The 24062-nt window shown below is 35.8% G+C and overlaps 1 protein-coding gene across 1 annotated transcript; it reads right to left on the minus strand.

Annotated features, from left to right (window-relative positions):
• Positions 1–1814: 1814 nt before the first annotated feature.
• On the minus strand, positions 1815–22970 carry LOC145684872 (uncharacterized). The gene is made up of 2 exons (XM_081757229.1): positions 22844–22970; positions 1815–3774 (listed from the first exon to the last, which is right to left on the minus strand). The coding sequence occupies exons 1-2, from the start codon at positions 22853–22855 to the stop codon at positions 2959–2961; spliced, it is 828 nt and encodes a 275-aa protein (XP_081613355.1). The 5' UTR covers positions 22856–22970; the 3' UTR covers positions 1815–2958.
• Positions 22971–24062: the final 1092 nt, after the last annotated feature.

Here is a 24062-nt window from a genome sequence, read left to right on the forward strand (position 1 = left end):
TTGTCTTCCTTTGCTATCTCGTCTGAGGAAGGAAACATTTCCGGACAGGGTGTTGATATGTGATGAGAAGTGGGCCCTGTACGAAGCTCCACGGCGCCATCATCATTGATTAGCAGCACTGCACCAGAAGAAGATCCTCCTAGTTTTTGGTGGACTGCTCGTGGCATCGTGCATCGGGAACTGTTACCAGCTGGTCAGACCATCAATGCAACTGTGTACTGTCAGCAGTTGAGCCATGTTCAAGAAAAACTCAAAACTCTGGAGCCTGCACTTCTGAATCGCAAAGGGGTCCTATTTTTACAGGACAACGTTAAGCCTCACGTGGCTAGGATGACCCAGGACACCATTCTACGCCTTGGATGGGAAACACTATTGTATCTACCATACTTCCCGGACATTATACCGTCCGATTATCACCTGTTCCATTCCTTGGACAATCACCTTACAGGACGCCAGTTCAATCCTTAGTAGAGGTGCAAAATGCACTTGATACCATCAGCTTCACTTCCCACCAAGTTCTACCGCGATGGAATCCATAGCCTTCCAAACGTTTGCAGAAGGTCGTCGATGCTGATGGGGACTATTTTTGATTTTACAGATACGTCTTAGGTGGCATATCGATTTTCGACGGTGGTGGGTGAAAAAGCGACAGAACTTTCTTGGTTACCTTTATGTTTCGATATTTGTATTACCAAAATTATTGGCTGACACTAGAATTGATATAATTCTGAGATCAAACACTTTATGTTAGCAACTCCTTTTCTTTAAGTGTTTTGTTAATGTTTACTTTGGTATGTTTAATCATTTTTATTGTGGATTTCAGTATGCTATTTTTAGTTTTGGGAAGGTGAAAACGCTGATGATAAACATCTTTCTAAAAACAGAAGGTTAGACTCAAATATTTCTTATGAAGCAATCTGTTTGAAGGAAGATGTTTTCCATGTTTATTTAAACACTTTAACTTTTCAAACTTTTAAATTGAACAACCCTTAAAAGTGCAGATCAAAATCTTTCAGATATACTGCTTCAAAAACACAAAACATGTTAAAATGCAAAAAGCTCATATCGTACATTTTAGTGACACTATTGTTTATGTCGTGCATTTTTTTTATAGCAAAACCTCTACTTATTGAAAATCCCCATTTTAGAAAAAAATAAATCCCACACATAAGTCTAATTTAGGGTTACACTGTAATTAACGGTTTGTTATTTATACTACCCTATGCTTCTGCAAAATCCATATAAATAGCATATAGTTCTCTCATGTATTTGCTATGAAGTTGTTGATAGATTTCCTACTATCTTCCTTGGACTAAACTATACTTCTAAGGTCCGCGGTGGCTCAGTGGTAGAGCGTTCACCTTTTCTGCATGGGATCATTGGTTCGATCCCAGCTCGCGCAAAGTGAACTTTGTAATGGACAAACACCATGAGTTTGGGTTTCCCCGGGGTTCTTCTGTTTCCTTCCACTTTCTTCATTCTATCATTTCATTCATGTCTCATCATCAGTGTCTCTTTTAGCCTACCCGGCATATCTGTGGGACGTAAAACTCAAAGATTTCATTTCATTTCATTTAAACCATACTTCTATTCTTAGATTGACAATTAGGCATAATTTCCGATACGTTTATGAAAGATAGACTCAAACATTCCTAGCAAAACATCCAAGCAGGTCACCAATTTTGAATGCACTTTACCATTATTAAATGCATGAATAGAACAACGCTTTCTTTTTAATTTCAACTTCTTTAGCAGTTTGAAGTGATGAATGTAAATGTTATAAAGGTAAAATATAATAGAAAGAGAAGTAATTAGTATTGTTCACATTGATTTATTATGTAATATGAGGTATTGTCAATTTTAATTGTTCCCTCTTCTTCGAGTATTCGACAATACTTTTTAGTTTCCTGTCTGCTTAGTCCCTGAGATCAAATTCTTATATCATCTATAGTATTAATATTCATTGTACGTTAGTCGTTACAGATCCTTTGAAAATAAGTTGCAAATTTGTTTTAATACCCTCTTGGTTTGTTATTATTTGTCAATGTGTTACAAACAAGATGAGGAATTTTATTTTTAGTAAACGTCCACAACTGAGAAGTATCCATGTTGCAATATATTTTATATGAAATTCTTATGTAGTACCTTAATTTTTTTCATATCTTGCTGTATTGTAGATGATACTAAGCCTTATCCTTCGTCATTAATTACTCTTTAGTGATTTCATTTTTCTAATTATATACATAGTAAACCAAAACAGAATATCTATCTGGATAGAGTACATCTGTATCAAAAATGTTATATTCTGTTATAGTGTGCTTTTTTTCACTGAAATATTAACCTCAAAATAGAATTGAGAATTGCATAGTCAATTTATTGGAATCCTAAATAAATTTCTCTCTTATTTTTACCCTAAATTTGAATATGTTCATATTTTTCTTGTTTTCTAATCCTAATAACTAGCTTCTTCTTATTGTTATACACATTTTCTGATCTTAGGCGTATGTTTAGTTTCTTTCTCAACTGAAGCAAACACTTTTCAATTATACATTAAATAATCAACATTTGTAACTATTAAGTCTAAGGGATTTTGTAATATGTTTTTAATGTTATTAAAAGATATAAACCAGCTTTACTATAGGGATAACGTATCTTCATAATGTCAAGAAAAATCTAATCTTTATAGACATATAAACACATATATAAACACATACACACATATTTAATTTTTCAGTTGAGCTTAGATTTCGATATTATTACTCCTTATTACACCGTTTCATTACTTTGATATTATATCACTATATTATATCACTAAATATTACTCAACTTTATTGGTGGGAAATAAAACACAATATCTTACGTACAACATTAACATTTTGTATTTGACACGTCTAGTAAACAAGGAATCAATTAGAGAACAGCTATTCATATAAATATTGTACATTTTATGGCACTACTTTAGCGTCCAAATCCACCACCTCCTCCTCCTCCTATTCCACCAGCACCAGCTCCACCGATTCCTCCTCCGAATCCTCCACCGCCAATTCCGCCTCCGCCAATTCCTCCACCAATGCCTCCTCCGCCAATTCCTGCTCCACCAAATCCGCCAATTCCTCCTCCAGGGAACTTTCCACCAAAGAATGGTCCTCCAATGCTATTTATAGCTGCTCCGCCGATTGGGCCAAAACCGCCTAATCCTAGTTTGCCTATTCCTGGTCCACCAAAAATGCCGATTCCTGGTCCTCCGATACCTCCAAATCCACCTCCGAAGCCTCCTGCTCCTCCTCCAATACCACCACCTCCACCTGCTCCTCCGCCGAATCCACCTCCTGCTCCGCCTCCAAATCCTCCGCCTGCTCCACCAATACCTCCACCGCCAATGCCTCCACCGAAGCCTCCAATGCCTGGTCCTCCGAAGAAGGCAAAAGGAAATCCGCCAATGCCAGGAATACCGAATCCTCCAATTACACCCTTACCAATACCTCCTCCTCCGATACCTCCTACGCCACCAATTCCTTTGCCGATACCTCCTCCAAACCCACCAATTCCTCCACCTATTCCACCAATTCCTTTCCCAATGCCACCTCCTATTCCTCCTATTCCTCCTCCTAGGCCTCCTGCTCCACCACCTCCAGCTCCCCCTATTCCTCCAATTCCGCCACCTCCTCCTCCTATACCACCAATTCCTCCTCCCCCACCGCCTCCTCCTCCTCCAATTTGTCCAACGGCGTTGTTAATGAAGTCGGCGAATGTGATTAGGAGTATTCCGTGGACCTAAAATAAAAAGAATGGAAGTGATTAGTATCGTTAACAACTAAAACGAGCGTTCCAAAAATTCTGTATTATATACGTATAGTTACTATTATGACATTGGTATAATAATGCGATATTTGCAAAGCAGTTCTCACTGTTTTTTCTAATAATAATTTATTTCGCAAAGTATCAGCACGATAATAGTAAAGCTATTTCCATATTTAAACAAAAGATCACATTACAGCGAAGAGTGTACCTGTGCTACACTCAACGATGATTCTAAATTATTTTATCGAATGTGTTCATTGCAAGAGTTTTCATGCTCTAGAGCCACCCATGTATTTCATGGCCTACAGACAAATTTTATAATTGAACTTACTTTCTTGAAGAGCTATGATTCTTTTTGTCTTGACAAACGTGGCCAATATGTTTTTTTTTTTTCACTGGTCTCCGAAAAGTTTACTTGCTCCCCTTTATAGTAAGTACTGCGAGCTCCGTACACCTTGAACAGAAATTTTTCTTTTGCTGTTTATGCAAAATCAGGCATGTGAAACATTTGTCACGAGATTTGCTGTTCTCAGTTACAAATGAAATATCCTGAGTCATCGTTTGTTACGCTGTATATGAATGTCTCTGTAAGACCGGCTCCCTTTCGATCAGTCATAGCGAGCAGCCATGACAAGTTGAATGCAATTGTAGCCGTTTACTTCACACCCATGCGGTAATTGTAAACAGGTTAAACCCAAGTGTAATGAGTATACATATCACTCATAAATAACACAATCTGTCACCAGAAGTAACATTGCAAATTATTTTTCTTTGATAACAGTATATGTGAATTCAGAATATTTATTTTGGAATTAAGTTGGATATATTATGTATCCTACACAAGTTTAATTGTATCAGTGTTTTGAGCCTTTTCGTCGAGTTATAGTAAAAAAAAAAAAAAATACGTAGCTCACCGAGTGAATGATATAGAACTGGGAAACTAGCATGAGGACGGTCAAGGAAGAAGTGGAAAAGAGTTATGTGGAGAATGATATGGTGCAGTGTGGCGTCGCTGTAGATATGGCACAAGATGGAAACAGGTGGAGAACAGCGATCAAAAAAAAAAAAAAAGAAAGAAAAAACACCCCAGCAAACTGGGAAAAAGATTTAGAAGAAGAGGTTTACCAATTGTCCCTTAAATAGTCTCCCTGTCTCTTCGTGTATGTTTGTCGAACAAGGAGACAAGAAATTTCAAGAATTACTTAATTGATCACCATCGATGTTGGCCAGGATGTAATGGGTTAAAAGTTAGGAATCGAATTCGTAGTCGATGTGATATTCATATCGAAAGTGATAGGAATCGATCATTTGGGACCCTAACATAGTGGAAAACAGATAATAGATATTGAGAAGTGATTTTCTACAATGGATTAAGCGTCACAAAAATACATTTCATTTCTATCTCTACCTCTTTACTAATACCAGAAGTAATAGAAATGCACTTCAACTTACGCTTTAAAAATTTATCTACATAGAGAAGAACGATAAGGGATAACAAGAGGCTAAGGATAGGAGTCATATTGATCCTGTATTCAAATAGGAAGTGGCGTTGATTGCTATCAAGTAAAAGCGATAATAGATAGCGAGAAGCAGTTTTCTGCAATCAATTAAGTGTTTCAAGAATATGTTCCATCTCTAGTTTAATTTCCCTACTAAAACCGAAAATGATAGAAATCTACTACCACTTTCGGTTTCAATATTAATTTAAGAAAATATAACCCCATACAAACCAAACTCGTATACGTGGTGTACACGTGATACTTGTTTTAAAAAAAGGGGGCGCGGTGGCTCAGTGGTAGAGCGTTCACCTCCGGTGCTTGGGCTCCTTGGTTCTCAGTTTGCGCCGTGTAGACTTTGTGGTGGACAAACACCGTGCTCGTGGGTTTTCTCGGGGCTCTCCCGTTTCCTCACACTTTCTTCATTCCACCATTTCATTCATTTCTTACTAATACTGTCTCCTTTAGCCTAACCGGCATAATCGTGGGACGTAAAACTTAAAGATTTCATTTCATTTGTTAAAAAAAGTAGTTTAGAGCTCTACTGTGGTGCAAGACGTCCATGATTCTATCTCAGATCACGTGAGTTAATGGAGAAGAACATTATGTCCATGCAATTTCCCGGAATTCTGCAGTATTCTTCCAAAGTCATACTACACCACTTCTTTCATGCTGTACTAGTACTGTACACTACTAGTTTGATTCACTTTAATTAATAAGCAGTTAGCTTTACCCTACGGAGCTAATCTTTGGATGTAAATCTACAAATTTCAATATATTTCATGTGCTAAAAACAAATAGCATTGTCATGCTGTAAACTAGGTGAAAGAGTTCCGTTTGGTTCTGGGTAAAAGAAACTCCTTAAGAAGTTAAATTTTAGCAAACTTAGGCTTGAATATAGTATTTTATGTCAAATTACATGAAGTGTACGTTAAAGTGAATAGATAATTAGAAATAGAAAATACTTAAGTCGTTAGATGTGTCAAGTGCAAGGTCATTCCGTATTATTCCGCGGACTATTTAGTAATTTTGCACCTGAGCGTTATACTAGCCCGCTAATCTAAATAGCAGTGTGGGTAGTCCCTCAAGCAAGGATGATATCCTTGGGATTGACGGGATGGATCACCTGCATAAGTGAACTTTATTCCTAACTCTCATTAATGAGAAGTGAAGAAAAGTAGATGAGGTTATATAAAGCGAAACGAGAAAATATATTGTTGCTTTCCTTATGAATGAGAATTGCCGAATCTCATTTCTAAGAAAATATTGTCTCAGTGCAAGATATGAAACCGTTTCTCAAATCTAAGAAGTTATATTTAACAGTGCTTTAGCTATCTATTTAAAAAAAAAAAAAAAAAAAAAAAAAGAATTTTAACTTTTGCTTTAGTTAAAGAGTTATCGTGAGAAATAATGGACGTATGTGCTAACACAACAATCTTATAAGGTCCATCAGCATAATTCTAGTAAGAAAAGAGGAACCGTTTCGTACCAAGCCCTAAAAGAAATTATGGAGGGAGAGAAACGTAGATACTGATTATGGCACCTACAAGGGTACTCTTGCGAAAAGATATTTAAAGATTCACCACTGACCCTAACGAAATGGTAAAAGCGAAAACTCGATGCGTGTAAAAGTGACACGTGTAATCAATGTAAGGTGAAACAAAGATTTTAATAAAAAAAACGTATCCTTCGTGTTAATGAAAGCGGAACATATGTGATTCAGTTATAAAAAATACAGGATGTAATTGTATTGAATTAAAAATAGAAAGCTTGATTGAAGTTTTATAAGATTACACAACTAGGGGAATCAATGAAAAATAGGAAGAAAAAATCACTCTACAGATTTAGAGTTCTTAAGAACAATGTAGAAATCGAACAAAGGAAAGATAAATCTTAATGTTATTTGAATAGCTATGTTTGAATAACTTGATGTAAGGTTGTACCAAAATAACATTACGCAAACAGTTTTTTATTTGTTTCTTGATTGTAAAAAGTAGTAACATTACTTGATATTGGCAAATTCCCAGGTTCCTGTATATTTCACATGTTTTACCTTAAACAAAATACTCGCCGCGTAGCGTAATCACTAACGCTTTAGTCTTTGGTGCGAGCGGTACCGCGTTCAAATTCCGGTGGGAACAATTGGTTAAAAGCTTTTTCAGGCTAGCTATCCTGAGTGAGGTTTTCTTCATTCATACCAGGCAAATACCGGGATGGTACATAACATAAGGCCCCAGACCGCTTCCTTCCTTCTCCAATCCTTTCTTTCTTCCCTTTCTTCGGATAGTGTGATCTCTGAGATACGTCACCTCTCATACGTGATGGGCTAATATAGCCATAGATGTCGAAGCCCAGAAATCTAAATCCGAATCCGAATTCTTAAACAAACTAAGATCTTTTGTGTTTTGCCTCCTTAATGCAACACGATAATTATGTAGGACGAGGGCTTCGAGTTACAATTAGGATTTGAATCCAGTTCAGTTGGTAGATGTATAAAATCTGCCCACCATGCAAAAATTAATCATCATAGTAGGGATCGTTTAATACAACGTTTTCTCACCTCCCAAGAGAGAAGGGAGATGACTATGGCTCAAGTCCCAAACTTGAACAAAATAAGATCAAATCGCCTACTTAATGTGAACGTTTAGACGGTTGGCTTGTACAGTAAGGGACACTTCTGGATGATACACTTTTGCAGTAAATTTTCATATGGGTGTACCATCCAGAAGTGTCCCTTACTGTACATTAGGGTGGTTCGAAAAAAAAAATTCTATTTCCGGAACGCTATAGTGCTCAAAAGTTGCCATTGGTATAGACAAGAAAAAACTCAAAAGGAAAATTGTTTATTTACATATCTTCCGGTCCCGCATGGCAACTTAAAATTTTAAAAATCTGGTAAAGACAATAAATTTTCAATATTTTTCTAAAAGGACAGAAGAATATAGGATAATGACCCTCTATAGCTTAAAGGTTTCTTCAAGTATGTAAAAGCAACGTTAAAATAAATAAACTATATTTATATAATATCTTCTGGTCGCGCTTCCCTGTAAAAATTTTGCGAGTTTAGCAAAATTTAAAAGTTTAACATTTTTTTTTTATTTTCTTAAAACAAGTAAGGTAAGGACACTACTCACCACGAGAGGTGGCTGCACTTGGAGTTCCACTACCCAACCAGCCATCCAATGATTAGTGTATATTATTTACTATTGTATTAACAAGTTTATAATTTTACATAATTCGTCCCCATCAAATTTCCATTTTCCCCTTTATTCTTGTCCATTACTAATGATTTTACTCTGATACTGATTTATGCGGAGGTAGCGGGTGCTCAGTGATAAAGCGTTTATTTCTGGTGTATAAGATTCTTGGTTCGATCCCAGCTCGCGCCAAGTGAGTTTTTGGTGGATAAACATCGTGTGTGTGTGTTTTTTTGTGGGATTCTCCCGTTTCCTCCAACTTTCTTCATTCCACCATTTCATTCATTTCTCATCATTACCGTCTACTTTAGCCTAGCTGGAATACGCGTGGGACGTAAAACTTAGAGATTTCATTTTTCTGATTTATGCGAAAATGTAGGCATGGGCAATCTTGAAAATAGTGTAGCTCTGATGAAGCCGTCTCTAGCACTGGGTCCACGCACTCTATCAATTATTGAATTTGAACCTATCAACTTTGTGATTCCTGAAGTAGATAGGCAGATACTCAGTAAAGGCCAGATGTATTTACTGGACATATCAAAAGTCATCCAGTTATGGCACTTTTCAGTTCTTGACCCTGGCTTTTTGTCACATTCAACGTGGCCCACTACAGCTAATAGAATTCTGCGGCTGTACATTAGTGTGGAAAATCCTCCAAATAATGAGGCAAATTGTTACCTAAAGTTATATATGCCTATGTGGTTTGCCATTAACTTGAGCAACAATTTGACCGAAAGTCCACAACATGTTTACGAGACAATTCAGAAAACGCGGTATTTCGCCATAAGAGCTGAAATCCCGAAAATTTGCTTTTCGATGGTCATTGATGACAGAAACCACATTCAAGAGCTTAGATACAGACGACTTTTGAAGGCAAGGAGAGCAGCATTTGAAAGTGATCCTATTAGACATTTTTGCCACCAAGCTTGAACTTAGCTGAATATTACACCAAAATAATACAATGGGATACTTGTAATCTTACTTCTCTTCCTTTGTTAAGACTTCCTTTGTTGTCAGAGTTTAAAGTCATTAGTAATGGACAAGAATAAAGGGGAAAATGGAAATTTGTAGAGAACGAATTATGTGAAATTAGAAATTTGTAAATGCAATTGTAAATAATACATCCCAATCATTGGATGGCTGGTTGAGTAGTGGAACTCCAAGTGCAACCATCTTCTCGAGGTGAGTAGCGTCCTTATCTTACTTGTTTTAAGAAAATAAAAAAAAAATGTTAAACTCAAATTTTGCTAAATTCGCAAATTTTGCAATTTTTTTGCAGGGAAGCGTGACCAGAAGATATTATATAAATATAGTTTATTTATTTTAACGTTGTTTTTACATACTTGAAGAAATCTTTAAGTTATATAGGGTCATCTTATATTATTCTCTCTTTTTAGAAAAATATTGAAAATTTATTGTTTTTACCAGATTTTTCAAATTTCAACGGTCATGTGGGCCCGGAAGATATGTAAATAAAAGTTTTTTCTTTTCTTTTTTTTTTTTCTTGTCTATACCAACGGCAACTTTTGTGCACTATAGCGTTCCGGAAATAGAAAAATGATTTTTTTCGAACCACCCTACTGTACATGCCTTTCGTCAGCTTAGCAACGGGGTCGTTCCCTGGTAGGGAATAACGTCTGCGTTGATCGAGTATCGCGAAGTAATTGGAGAGGTACTTGACCTGAATTGTACGAAGCTCTCGTATACAAAATCATTACTAAAGATAATGAGAGTCCATGTGTTATGCACAACGCGTCGGAAGATAATCTGATCTGCGACAGAAGGCTTATTTATTAATTGCCAAACATCCAAATAAACCAACAGTCAACAACGATTACAACAACAATCAGAAAGAAAGTAGATAGTAGCCAGGTAAGGTAGGCATACATTTAAAGGTATCAACTCAACTTACGCATGGTGGAACTGATAAAAACTCATGAAAATGTCAATGAGGATTGCCAGTTACCGGATTGGAACCCAAAACTACTGTCTTGCTAAGCTGATACTAACAACTAGCGTACGACCGCTCAGTATGATAGTGATAGTGTTTTTCTAGTTGTTCCGAAATACACACACTAAATTCTAGAATCAAGACTTAAGACTTGTCTCGACAAGCTGTTGTGAGAGGGATGTCTCGTCTCAAAAATTTGCTGTTTCTGTTTGAAGAGCTCTGTCTCGACACGATAATTCTATCTCGTTTCGTCTTCTTTCAGTCCCACTGAATTGTCATGGATAAATGACCAAATTATTTTGTTTATGGTTCAAATCGAACAAGGTAGAAAATAAGATTCTAGCACAGTAATTAGGGATGATACCGAGACTGAGACGAAATCAAGATTTACTCGAGACGAGACAGAGATCACGACAGGCACTTCTGATTCTAGGAGATGCCAACACGAGACTAAACTGAGTCTCGAAAGTTTCAAATATTGGAGGAAAAATTACTGAATGTATCTTTTCTCAAAATTCGTGCACTACTACGTCGCATATAAGATAACAAGAATTTTTCCTTCAGTAGCCATAGTTATGGACGTAAACACACGGGAGAAAGAAAGTTCAAATGTTACCTCTGATCACATGGTATGTCGAAAGTATTTTAAACAGCACACATTTTTGAGTTGGGATTCAATATATTTATTTCTCTTTTCAGTTATCTTAATTACTCAAAGAAGCATGTTGCCAACATATTCTGAAACGTATCTTTGTTAGAATTTCAAAGTGGAACTTATGCAGTATATGGGATTAATTAATACTGATTTAGCGGGAAGGGTACACGGTGCAAAAATAATATTGGAGGTGACAGTTGATTGATTAGAGTTTAATTGTATAGCCAATATGGAGACTATATGAAACAACATTTATCGTTTAAAATGGTGTGTGAATCATTAGTCGGGTTTTATCCAAGGCGTGATATACTCACTCAGGACTGAACTCTGAACACACTCAAAAAGTACAAGCGTTAGCTATTTAGCTATCAAGAGGTACGCGACCTACAATAATTCTCTAGTCAAGAATGAAATGAAAAAATAAAAGAAATGCAATCTTACGATCATACTACTTACACATTTTTAATTTTCACAAATTTATTTCGAGACTATCTGGAGAGGCCGAGACGAGATCGAGATTTTGCTTATTGTGATCGAGATCGAGATCGAGACAAGCATCTGTTAATCGAGACTACATCGGAAACGAGACGGATATTTTTGACTCGAGACGAGATCTAGATCGAAACTGCTATTTATCAATCGAGACGAAACCGAGACTGTATGAAATATCATCTTGTCTCATGTCAAGACTACACTGTAAAAAAATGCAGAAACTACTTTTAGACACAGTAGGACACTGTACATATTACCGACACTCTTTGAACACCTCCAAATGGCACATACTCACCCATTGTAGATACTGTGTTGTCCAAGTATGTCCCAGATGTATGTACAAAATGTGAGTTTTTCGTCCCACGGTTAAGCCGGTTAGGCTAAAGGAGACGGTGATGATGAGAAATGAATGAAATCGTGGAATGAAGAAAGTGGGAGGAAACGGGAGAACCTCGAGGAAACCCACGCACACGGTGTTTGTCCACCATAAAGTTTACTTGACGGGGCTGGGATCGAACCCGGGCACCAGAGGTGAACGCTCTACTACTGAGCCACCGCGGTCCCTATGTACAAAATGAATAATATGTATTTCATCACTATGTTTTCGAACTGTTTGCCGAGAAGTATTTTAAATATGTCATACTCGTACTAGATACTGTTTTTAGAGAATGAACGCTATTGGTCACATGAAGCACACTTTATAGACACCCACTTGACATATTTTCCTCTCAACATCTGTACTAAAAGTATTTAAATGCTGTTTTATTTTTTACAATGTATTCCTAACAATACTAGATTGAGAATTACGATTAGGACTTCTATGCAGAGAAAAAGAATCGAGTAATTGTTTCCTCCTCACAAAGATACTTGCTTGGATATCAATTAATATATACAGGGTGTTTGAAAAAGAATTCCCTGGTTTTAAGTATAAATGTGATTGGGAAATGAATGAAAACTTACATCAATGAGTACATATCATGAAAGAGAATTCCTTCGAGTTTTGTTTAATGTTGGTATACTTCAACGTGGCATCCATTTGTGGCCCTGCACACGTCGAGACGATATTCCACTTCTCGCCACATATTCACCAACATTTCAGGTGTAACTATTCCAACCTCCGCGACGATTCTTTCCCGTAAATGATTGATGTCTCTGATCTTTTCACTGTACACAACCTTTTTTTATGTGACCCCAAAAGAAAAAGTCAAGTGGGGTTAAGTCTGTTGCGGAGTACACATTGTTACTGAGTTGCTCTGCACTGCACGCCTGCCTGGACTGAACTGAGGAAACAGAGGAGAAAAACAGCACTGTGTTACGGTATCCGGGTTCGCTCCTTGTACCTCCCTGATTGGGATTTCTGTCCCTGTGAAGGGCTTAGCCATTCTATTACGGTACAGCTTCGCGCAGCCCAGTACGCACCATCATTAGACGGTTACCGCAGAGAACTCACAACTCTTTACCCCCAAATAATATAGCTTTACACTATATTACTTGTAGGTTCAGAAAGCTCGTCCCCTCGACAATCGTCTAATAGTCCAGGAAGGCACGATTCACCTTACCGTAACGGTCCAGATTCGGACGGAATCACCTGAGAGGAGACCTGAGGCATGATAAAGAAAATAGATGAGAGCATCACCCACTTTCACAGATCAATTACAAATAATTCAACAGCTACGTTTTCACCTTGTCATGCAGCCTGAAAAAAGAACGAACAAACCTAAATACTTTCAGTGCCATTTATTATGAATAATTAAACGTACGTGTAACATAGTATAGATTTACAATTTATCTTGCCCCAATTTCATAGTCGGTTCGTAGAAATACTTTGAAGTTTCTTACAAGAACAAAATCGTAGTCCGTCGAAGTACACTAACGTTCGTGATCGCAAGTTGATAGTTTTTCCATTCTAAATCAGATGAATCTTCTTGCAATAATTGTCCTTTACTTCACTTTTAACGATTTACGAAGCAGGTTTCCCCGGGGAACATGATGACTATAACATTTCGTAAATTAAATCGAAGAAATTTGATTAATTAACAGATCTTCATATTAATTGGCGTTTCAGACTTCCATTCTGTTACGCAGTGTTGGGTAAGTTACTTGTAAAAATGTAACGCGTTATAAGTTACTTTACTTTCTCTTAAAATGTAACGCGTTAGTAACGCGTTACTTGCCCCAAAAAAGTAACTGTTACTTTACTTAGAAAGTAACGCGTTACTAACGCGTTACTTTTAGGTCCGAACCTTTAAATATGTGAAAAAAATATTACATCAATTTTCCGTACTATTAATAATACTGCTATTACTATTATTATTATTATTATTATTATTGCACTTCTGAATCGCTTTTTGTAAATGCAAGGACAAATTTTTAATTGTTACATGAACATTTTCATATAATGTAACATTGATAAAATGCCATACTGCATTATTCGTAGGGATGGGCACGAGCGAGGTCGAGCGAGTTTTCTTTGAAACTCGATTCGACTAGAAACATACATCTTTGAGCTCGACCCGAGAACTCGGCTCGAAAAATTTTCTCCAACTCTACTCGAATTGGAGTAGAGTTTCGAGTCGAGTCGAGCCAAATCCAGTGTGTAGTTTCGAGTACTCTATTCAAGTATATTACCAGTGGCGAAGGGTGGTAAGAGGCCCTGAGGCCCGGCCTACCCATTTACTTTCAGAAATTATAATTTATAATTAATTTATTTTCCTTCACAGAACGCATGATATTTTTTAAGTTGAAAAAAAATTGTTCGATAAAAAAATCATGGTTGGCACCACTGCTGGGAGGCTCACCGAGCAGTGTCTCAGGCGGCAGTAGAACTACCGCCAAGCTACTCAGAAAATCCCGCGAGAGAACGTGTTGGAAATGACGTTTTCTTCACCAGCGTATAACCTGCGAAAGAGACCGGCCTCAGCGCTTATCGACTTTCGTTTCTACCTACTAGTTTCTCTCGAGACCTTCGATTTCGATTCGATATATCAAACAAATAAAGAGCAAGATAACGTGGGCTCCATTCCGTTCCAACTTAACTTAATTTTGCGGACTCTAACGCAACGCAAAAACTGGAACAAAAAATTCTAAAGGCGCTACGCCTATTATCGCAAACTAATGCCCCTTTATTCCGTTGCGTTGGCGCAAACCTGTACGAAATCAGACTCATTGAGTTCATTAGAAAGAGTGTATGTTTTTGAGATATTGTGATTTTTTTTTCTTACATTTGCAAAAGTGAATGAGAGAAAATGTTAGTAAGTGGAGAATATGAATATACGTAATATACTGTAATTCCTATTTAAAAACCTTCTATGCCAGTGTTTGAAAATTAGTGTTATTAACGAACGAAGACTAACGCCTGTGTTGAAAATAGAACAAACAGAGGGCAAGAGAGTTCTGCATGCATTGGTACAGATATATATATATATACACAAAATATCTTGACTGAATGCTTGTCATGTGTTTTGAACAATATAATTAAAGACAAAATTTTACAAGCAGAGTTTGTTTCAGTACATGTAGACTAAACAACATATGTTTCTTGTGAAGCGCAGACAATGTGATAGTCCATCTTCCCCACCCGATCACGCCAATTAAAACAAATTGCATTATGGCGAATTAAGATCATCTATGAGTCACATACGTCTATTTCAGTTTGAAAATTGAGATCCGGATCGAATAAGTCATGCCTATGAACTAAAATTGCATTAAATTTATGTGAATTCGTCTTCTTGTATTTCTGTAGTAAAATATTTATGTCTAATCTGTTTCATTTTACTATTATTATTATTATTATTATTATTATTATTATTATTATTATTATTATTATTATTATTATTATTATTATTATCGTTATTATTATTATTAGTAGTAGTAGAACCTTGGGCCTACCCTCTTGAAACTATCACCCTTCGCCACTGTATATTACATATACAATATTATTATTATCAATGACACTACTACTACTACTGCAACTTTTATTATTATTATTATTATTATTATTATTATTATTATTATTATTAGTAGTAGTAGTAGTAGTAGTAGTAGTAGTAGTAGTAGTAGTAGTAGTAGTAGTAGTAGTAGTAGTAATTATAACAACACTGTATATAAACATGAATGATAGACGGTTTGTATTTGAATACTAAAAAACGAGTTGATTGCCAATCTTGGTAATCGTGAAATCTAGGAGTCAAGGACACTGTTCACGAGCTTCTGAATTTGGGTTGAGGGTCTAGGTTGAGTATTCGGGCTCGAGCCAAACTTTGTTAAAAGTTATAGGGCACTGGCAAAATATCTTCAAAACTGCTCTGCCCGGGTTTAGAATTGTCAACGACTCGAGCAGCTTGGCTCACAGCTCATTCACTATCGACCCGAACCGAGAAATGAGTCGAGCCAACAAGTCACTCAACCGACTCTGCTAGAGCCCTCGGCTCAGTTGAGCCGAAGCGAGCCAACTCGAGCCGATGGTTCACCCCAAGCGAGCCGGCTATAGCCATCTTCTCAGTTGAGTCGGGCCGAGCTGAGCTTGTTATAAAAATCTTTTGTGGTCTCGCTATCGAGGCGAGACGAGATGCGATCAGTGTCCCCTCTCGTGAACAACACTAAAAGTATTCCATATTACTGCTTAGCTTACATTTCTTATGATTTTCGTTTTCCAGTGTAATCAGGCCATAATTTCAAGACGAGTTAAAACGAACGAGCCATTTATCGAACTCGACTGGACTCGAAGCTCGACGCGAAAAACTGAATCGGCTCTGAACTCGACTCGAGAATATTACCTTTGACTTGACTCGAAACTCGACTTGAATTCGAGTCGAGTCGAGTTTTAGCTTGACTCGTGCTCATCCCTATACGTTAGAAAAAATGGTTGCTTATTATTATTCTGCTAAACTAATTATATAATAATAACAACGTTATGTAAAATTAAAAATACAGAATATAGAGAAACATTACACTACAACTAATAACATGAGAACACATGAACTGGGAGTGACTTAAAACTTGCCAGTAACTCGTATAATCGACACATGCTCTTTAAAGCTAGTTGTTCCAAACTTTATAATCAATGGGACTCTAGGATAAGCAAACTGATCTGAAAGAACTCCAACATTACATACCATCAGCAAACTATTTTCTAGTAATAAAGTAGGCCTGCTCATCAGAACAGTTTATTCATATTAACCCCTTACTCTATATCGTTAATTATGGCACCCTAGTTGTTGATACGTATTTTCCGCCGGGGCACTTCAGACACTTTACTTCTAAATTCTGTCTACCATCATCTTCAGCTCTTAAGAAAAAAGTATTCTTTCAAATGTTCGAACGGTAAAATATTTCCGTTCTCCATCTTTATAAAAACAACACCAATCAAAGTAAAAATAGACTACCGGTATCATTGCACTCCTAGTTCACTCGCTGAATGTATTGATTTGGAACTGTCAAAATCTACGACAAAATTTTCCAGGTGCTTGCAATCAGTACACGTGATTTCCCTGAAGCTGTCCTCATTTTCCAAAAACAGTAAGTGTCATTACGAATTTATCTGTTTATCTGTGTGTCGATGACTATCGGTCACTGACATACGTAGTTCATGCTCGATTGTTTCATTCTGAGAAATTCACTTACAGGAAAGAAACATTTGTTTCCGAAAAAATATATACACATATATTGTAGTTACTCATCCGAAATGTAACGCGAAAAAAGTAACGCAAACTAGGTACGTTACTTAAAAATTTGTAACGCGTTACCGTTACAGTTACTTTGGAAAAAATGTAACGCGTTACTAGGAAACGTTACTTAAAAAGTAACGCCTTACAAGTAACGCGTTACTTGCGTTACGTTACTTCCCAAGACTGCTGTTACGGTACCCCTCGCCGAATTCTTTGTTCAACTCACTGTCTCGTCCTCAACCCCCTCTTGTTATAAAGTACTTTATGGGGTAGATTTACTTTAATAAAAACTTACTAGATATTTGTAGAAAACACTAATATCTGCATTACTGTTTTTACAGATTATTTATGAAATTTTGGATATAATTTTAGCTTTCCTAAAATATAGCGTAATTCATATCCTTTTAAAATGAACCTGGCGTAACTACGTTCAAAAAATTTTTGCCGAGTCATTTCCACACACACACACTTACACCAAATTTCAATTTATACGTCTCGAGTTCTCTCAGTTTTCTTCTTCCTTTTCTTCTACTCTCTTTCTTTCTGTACTACCAGGTGGCAGCACGATTAACGGAAAGCATATACCATACGAATTGTACGAATTCAAATGAACGTCACAAAATACACTAACGCAGAATTTGCGTTGAAGCGAAAATATATATATAAAGCAAAAATTTGGAGGAGTTACAACTGGTGCCGTCTCAAGGTCAAGCAGACCTGCCAACTGCAGGGGACCCAAACCTGAAGAGTTGATGAATCAAACACCACAAACTACAATAGTGTATGCCACTTTGTACAGATTCTAGGACACATTAAAACTAGGGAGTTCTTTTTCAAACACACTGAATATATAAATTTATTCCTACACAATGAGCTGAAACAGAAAATTCTGCAAATGGCGTTTCACTGGTATTTAAAAATGTAACTTCTGTAATCCAAGAATTGTTCTTGCATAATACTGACCTAAGTATTACACTTTAGTATTTTCTGTGTTGAGATTTAGCGCGTCTCTTTTCATCACCGACGGTATATAAGACATTGACCTACATTTAAGGCGGAGTCTGAATCACCGAAATGCATTGAATGTTTTCCTACGTGAATCGAACCCGTAGCCACATGAACCAAATATGCGAACGCTAGTCACTAGAAGAGGTAAGAGGACTTTTTTCTACAGAATTTCTTGGAAACATAAATAATTTGATATTTATTTATTTACTTATTTATGAATATGAACATGAAAATGAAATTAAATCTTTAAATCTTTTTAGTTTTATGTCTCACGTTTGTGATACGTATGCTAAAAAAAATGGATAATTGATGAAAATGGATGATTATGATAGAACTATTAGAATGAAAAGATAGGAGGAAACGATATTATCCCGAGAATTCACCGGTAAACTACCATGAGAAAAAAAATCGTGTGTGGCGTACGTAAAATCGTGTGTTACAATTTTAAATCCTGTAGGTTTTGGACTTAATGTACAGCAAATGTGTAATTGAAAACGCGTGTTTTATAATACAGTTTCTGTATAAGTGTTCCATCTATACGTACTTTCCGTATGAAACAATATAGGCAGTCACATACAAATGGACTTATGTAACATATAACTGACGAAGGTGACGTACATATATGTATATAATATAAGGAAGATTGTTAGATATCAACATCCTGCAACTGCATGATGTAACATCTAGTGGCAGTGCCTATGTAGCATACGGATAACGTATGCTTAGTACTGATTTCTGTAATAAGCAAGAGGATTCCGTATATTTGTACAATATACCGCTGTCCGAAGAACGGATTTTTCTCACGTCAGTGTATGTTGTCCACCATAATAAAACACGAGTTCGTATCAAGAAGTGAGCGTCCTATCACTGAGCCGCCATGTCCCCACTTGTCAATGTAGTTGCAGATTCAGTAATAAAACCAATATACAGAAGAAAATAATTAACAATAAAGTAAGGCAAGGACTTTTGGAAGAATTTTTACGGAAATTTTTCAAATGCTTTTCCCGAAAGTCACTAAACAAACATTACAGGGGTATCTTTAAATAAAGTTTGGAAAGAAAACTTTATTTAAAGGTACCCCTGTAATGTTTGTTTAGTGACTTTGGGGAAAAGCATTTGGAAAATTTCCGTAAAAAGTCTCCTCCAGCCTTTCCTGATTGTCAAGCTTAAAAGAGCAGAAAATAATAATAATAACAAAGTGCCTAAAGAAAAAACAATAAAATTATCTATTAAAAATTTTTGAAGCCTCTGCCAAGTGAAATTATGTCTCATAAAATTACCATCTAAACTAATTTTATGTTAGGCATTAATTTGTACTGCTTAGCACAGAGTTCAATTTTTTTTTTTAAATATAAATAACAGTAATGAATTATTTTCTTCTTTTTAGTTAGTTTTTTTCTTATGTTCCTTCTTGTTCCTCCCTCCCTGTTTAATAATGTTGTTATCAAATTCTGAGAGGCAAGTAACTTTGATTTCTTGCTGTTTGCGGCTACGGTGTTAGGCATCAATTGACCAAGCGCCATTTTGCGATTTTCGAAATTTTTACATCAGTGAGTAGGAAACAATGTAAATAATGTTTTAAAAAATGGTTTGAAACCCTACTATTTGTTTAAATGTCATGGAAAAACTATTTGACCAAGCGCCAAGTACTGGATCCTAATGAAAAACATGTTTTTATTTCCTTCAATGTCTCAGAACCGTGTTTTGGTGCTTGCTCAATTGATGCATAACATCGAAGTTGAGTATTTTGTTTCTTACAATCATCCCCTGAGTGCAAAAACGTCGTAATTCCCTCAACTGAATTAGATTATATACCAAGTCCTTTGATTTAGGATGTTATTCTATTCAGTTGAAATTAGTATTTTGTTGAAAGAGGATTTTGAGTTGGCTGAAATATGCAGATGAATAGTTCTTGGATCACATATGCCTAAGAAAAAGAAGAACTGAAAATACAAAAGAAAAAAAAAACCTGGACTTAGGACGTCCTTTTTAAATTGAAATCCTCTATTACACTTTGTAGTGAGAAAAATAATTCTAGATCTAAGGGCAGTTCTTCGATAGCATGCTTTCTGGCACGAACCCCATGCGAAGACTGGAGTTTGGCATTCTTAGACGGTATGTAGATCGTACTAAAGAAGCAAAAAGCCTGTGTTTAACATTGTGACACACGTCAGCATGTGCAAACAACAATTACCCATTAGTACGATTGACACCACAGTCTGAGAACGTCTAGTATTGGTATGGTGTTTTCACTAGAAACTATGTTATTTATAAATTCCCCCTAAATCTAGAAGTATTTTTCTCAGTGTAGATTATAATTGGAATAGAACACAAGACCACGAAAAGTAAACTTGCTAACTATTTAGCCACTCAGGAGCTTCAAACCTCTTCTTTAAATTTAATGTTCAGACTAAGTTTTCAACAAACTTGTTACCTAAAACCCGTAGTTTCTGTCTAAACTAAAATATTTCTAGGGTTGGTAGTATAAGAATGTATTTCAAATTAAATAAATGCGGAACTAATAATTGATCATTCTGTCCAATTTTATGTCCTACTAGATTTAAGCAAGGGCGCCGATCCTGGGGGGCCCGGGCCCCAACAAAGCTCATTTGGCCCCTATTGTATTTATAAATATGCAATATTTGGTATAATTTGAATGCAATTTGTCTTAAAATCCTCATATGTATACCTTCTGCATCTGACTGGACCCTCCCCCAAATTTACAGAGAAATCGGCGCCCTTGAATTTAAGCACCCAACGTTATCGGGTCTTAATTTAGAACGTGGATAGAAAGAGTAAGCATCCGTCTTTGCCGACTCCGAATTCAAAACATCAATTAAAAGACAGGCAAAATGTTATACTTCGGTGTTTATCCTTTGTTGTTGTGTAAAACCCGCACATAATGACGTAATGGGGTTTCATATCCGCTAGGTGTTTGTAATTATAAACATGAAAACGTTTTCACACACATTTTCGCCCTCCCCCAAATTCGACCCCACCCAAACCGAAAATTAAATAAAAAGGGCTTCTTACATAATTAGATCTGATGAAGATCTATCACTATGCTATATTTGGAGGCTCTATGTCACTAATTTCCATGCGAAAATCTAATGACGCACACACACACAGACAGACACGAACATTATTTTATAGATACATTAAAATGCTTGAAGATCTTATGTATAATATTATACAAATGATATCACATATACAGAGCCGTAGCTAGGGGTGTGAGCGGGGCGGTAACCCAGACGCTGATAGCAAGGGCGCACCGAACGAGCAAGAAGAAAGAAAAAGCGTCACCCCTAAAAAGTATTGGCGCTCTATTAAATCAATATTATCATCGGTTTGCAAAGAAATAGATTCACTGAAAATTTTCTTACTCGCTCCGCTCGCAATCTAAACGCTTCAAAAAGTCACAAGTTTTTACTTATTACCTAAGGAAAGTTAATATATTACGATTTGTTAATGACACGATGCCGAATAATGACTTATAGCTCACGCAGGAGAGTTTTCAAAATCAGAAACGGTCAAAGTCTGAAGTACGTGTTCAGCGTTTCATTTTTTTCTTTTTTCTATTTGTTCATACGTATCTAGTTTTGTGATAGTTTTTATCTATCTATAGACATACAAAACATATACACACATTATATGTATGGATGTATATATATATATATATATATATATATATATATATATATATATATATATATATATATATATATATATATATATATATATATATATATATATATATATATATATAGGGGTAAGTGTATTTTTGCATGTGTGTGTGTGTTAATTTATTTTAAATTCAGAATTTTCATTTACTAAGTTATTAAGAAATTAAGTAATTACTATAATTCGAAATATATGTTGAAGCCAAACTATATTTTGGGTTTTGAATATAAAAATTAAACATATTCTTCACACCTGTCGATTGATATTGAGAAATTGCAAAGAAGGATCCTTGCGAATTTTCGTTATATTTCACAAAATATTTTTTTACCTTAAAAGAATTGAAATAAAAATGCTATTTGTATGGTCACATACAGAATAAAATTACAAAAGTTTACGATTATTATTGGAAATTAATGATGTAATCCATTTCGTCGAACATTTTAAAAACATAGTTTATAATGTATTGAAATTTCATTTCTTATCGATACTATGAAACGTTTTAAATAGTTGTATATTTCCACATCTGTTCTCCGAGTTGATTTATATGCAACCATAGGTAGTTTCGTCAAATTTAACAAAAAGTCCAAAATAAGCCTCTTCAATGGAGCTATTCCTTATAGAAGAATACATAATGATCGCTTTTGGCTGTTAGAATGGTTTTTCCAAGCAGCTTGATAAAAATTCAGTGTAGCATAACTAACTACACAAGCCACTTCTCTTGTATGTTAAAAAAAAAAAAAAAAAAAAAAAAGTATAACTTGATGAGGTGAGTGTATGGGAGCTCCGAATTCTGCTTCGCCCCCCAGGCACCGAAGTCTCTAGCTTTGCACATATACCTATATGGCAACATATTTATGTATTTCTAACCAAATACACCGTGCTAAAATAATACTTACCAAATTCTTCATGTTAACAGCAAATTATTACGATCAACTGCGTACAGAAACAGAGATGCTAATGACACTAAATAAGGAAGGACGGACTATTTATCCATCAGAATATTTCGAGCTACTTTCTAAGGAAAAAGATCTCCCTGTTCCAATAAACCACACAGGTCATTATACATTTTCCCATGCTCCCATTGCGTACAGTAAAAAACTAGTACAAAGACTTTTTTCTTTCACATAATTTTGTTTTTCTCTTCTTATTATTTTATGTGTATAATACCTTCAGACTTTTTTCGTAAGTACGCAGAATATTTTAAGAATATACTTATGGGAACATGGACGCAAATTTTCAGTTTTCAAAAGCGAATGAACGATTCACGTGCCGTGGTAAACCGCACAGAGATATTTCCTCTTTATCTGTTGTAAAAATTTATTGTACAGTATTCCATATAAGTGCAATATACACAAGAGAACTGATACTGATTAGTTTTCGTTCTTATAAGTGCAAGGAACCGCCGCATTGTCATTATGGTAAATGAGTCCTCTCGCTGTTTCGCATGAAAGCACATGGAAATTAAATTCAGAGAACACCATAAACTCTCAACTAATTATAATTTTATGTAAGTTACATAACTCAGCCGTGTAGACGGTGACTTCACTTTCGGTACTCAGACAATAAAAAGCAGTGCTGATTACAGAGATATTTTATTAAGTGGTTCCTCAAATACAGAGATATGAAAATTTCATAGAATCGGAGAAGAATGAATTGCGTAAATTGCTGTCATACTCTAAAAAAAATGCTCGTAAATACTGTATCACAAACACGACGGTACATGAAATAAATATTTGAAATTGTTATATTATTATAGAGCAGAGCTTGCTATAAAAAAGATGATGAATATTACTTTTTTTTTTGTGAGAATTTCTTGCTTTCAGAGACGCACATACGGGACCCACAAGGTACAGACATGCCCCCCTCCCTACACTTCCTAACTCAATACACATTTTTTTCACTTTCTCAATAAAACTATACTTAACAGAAAAATGATTGAAATGGCATGAAAATTTGATTTTACGCTTCATCTGTACTTTTTTACTTATATATAAAAAACAATCTAGTTCTATCATTTACTTCTGAAACTAGAGGTATTTTAGAATTATTTATCGCTTTCTTGGATGAAGAATAATACCCGTTCAATAGTACATAGACATAGTGGTATGTAGTGTT

This window comes from Thermobia domestica, chromosome 5, assembly GCF_964235325.1.
Source record: "Thermobia domestica chromosome 5, izTheDome1.hap1.1, whole genome shotgun sequence".
NCBI classification, from domain to species: domain Eukaryota; kingdom Metazoa; phylum Arthropoda; class Insecta; order Zygentoma; family Lepismatidae; genus Thermobia; species Thermobia domestica.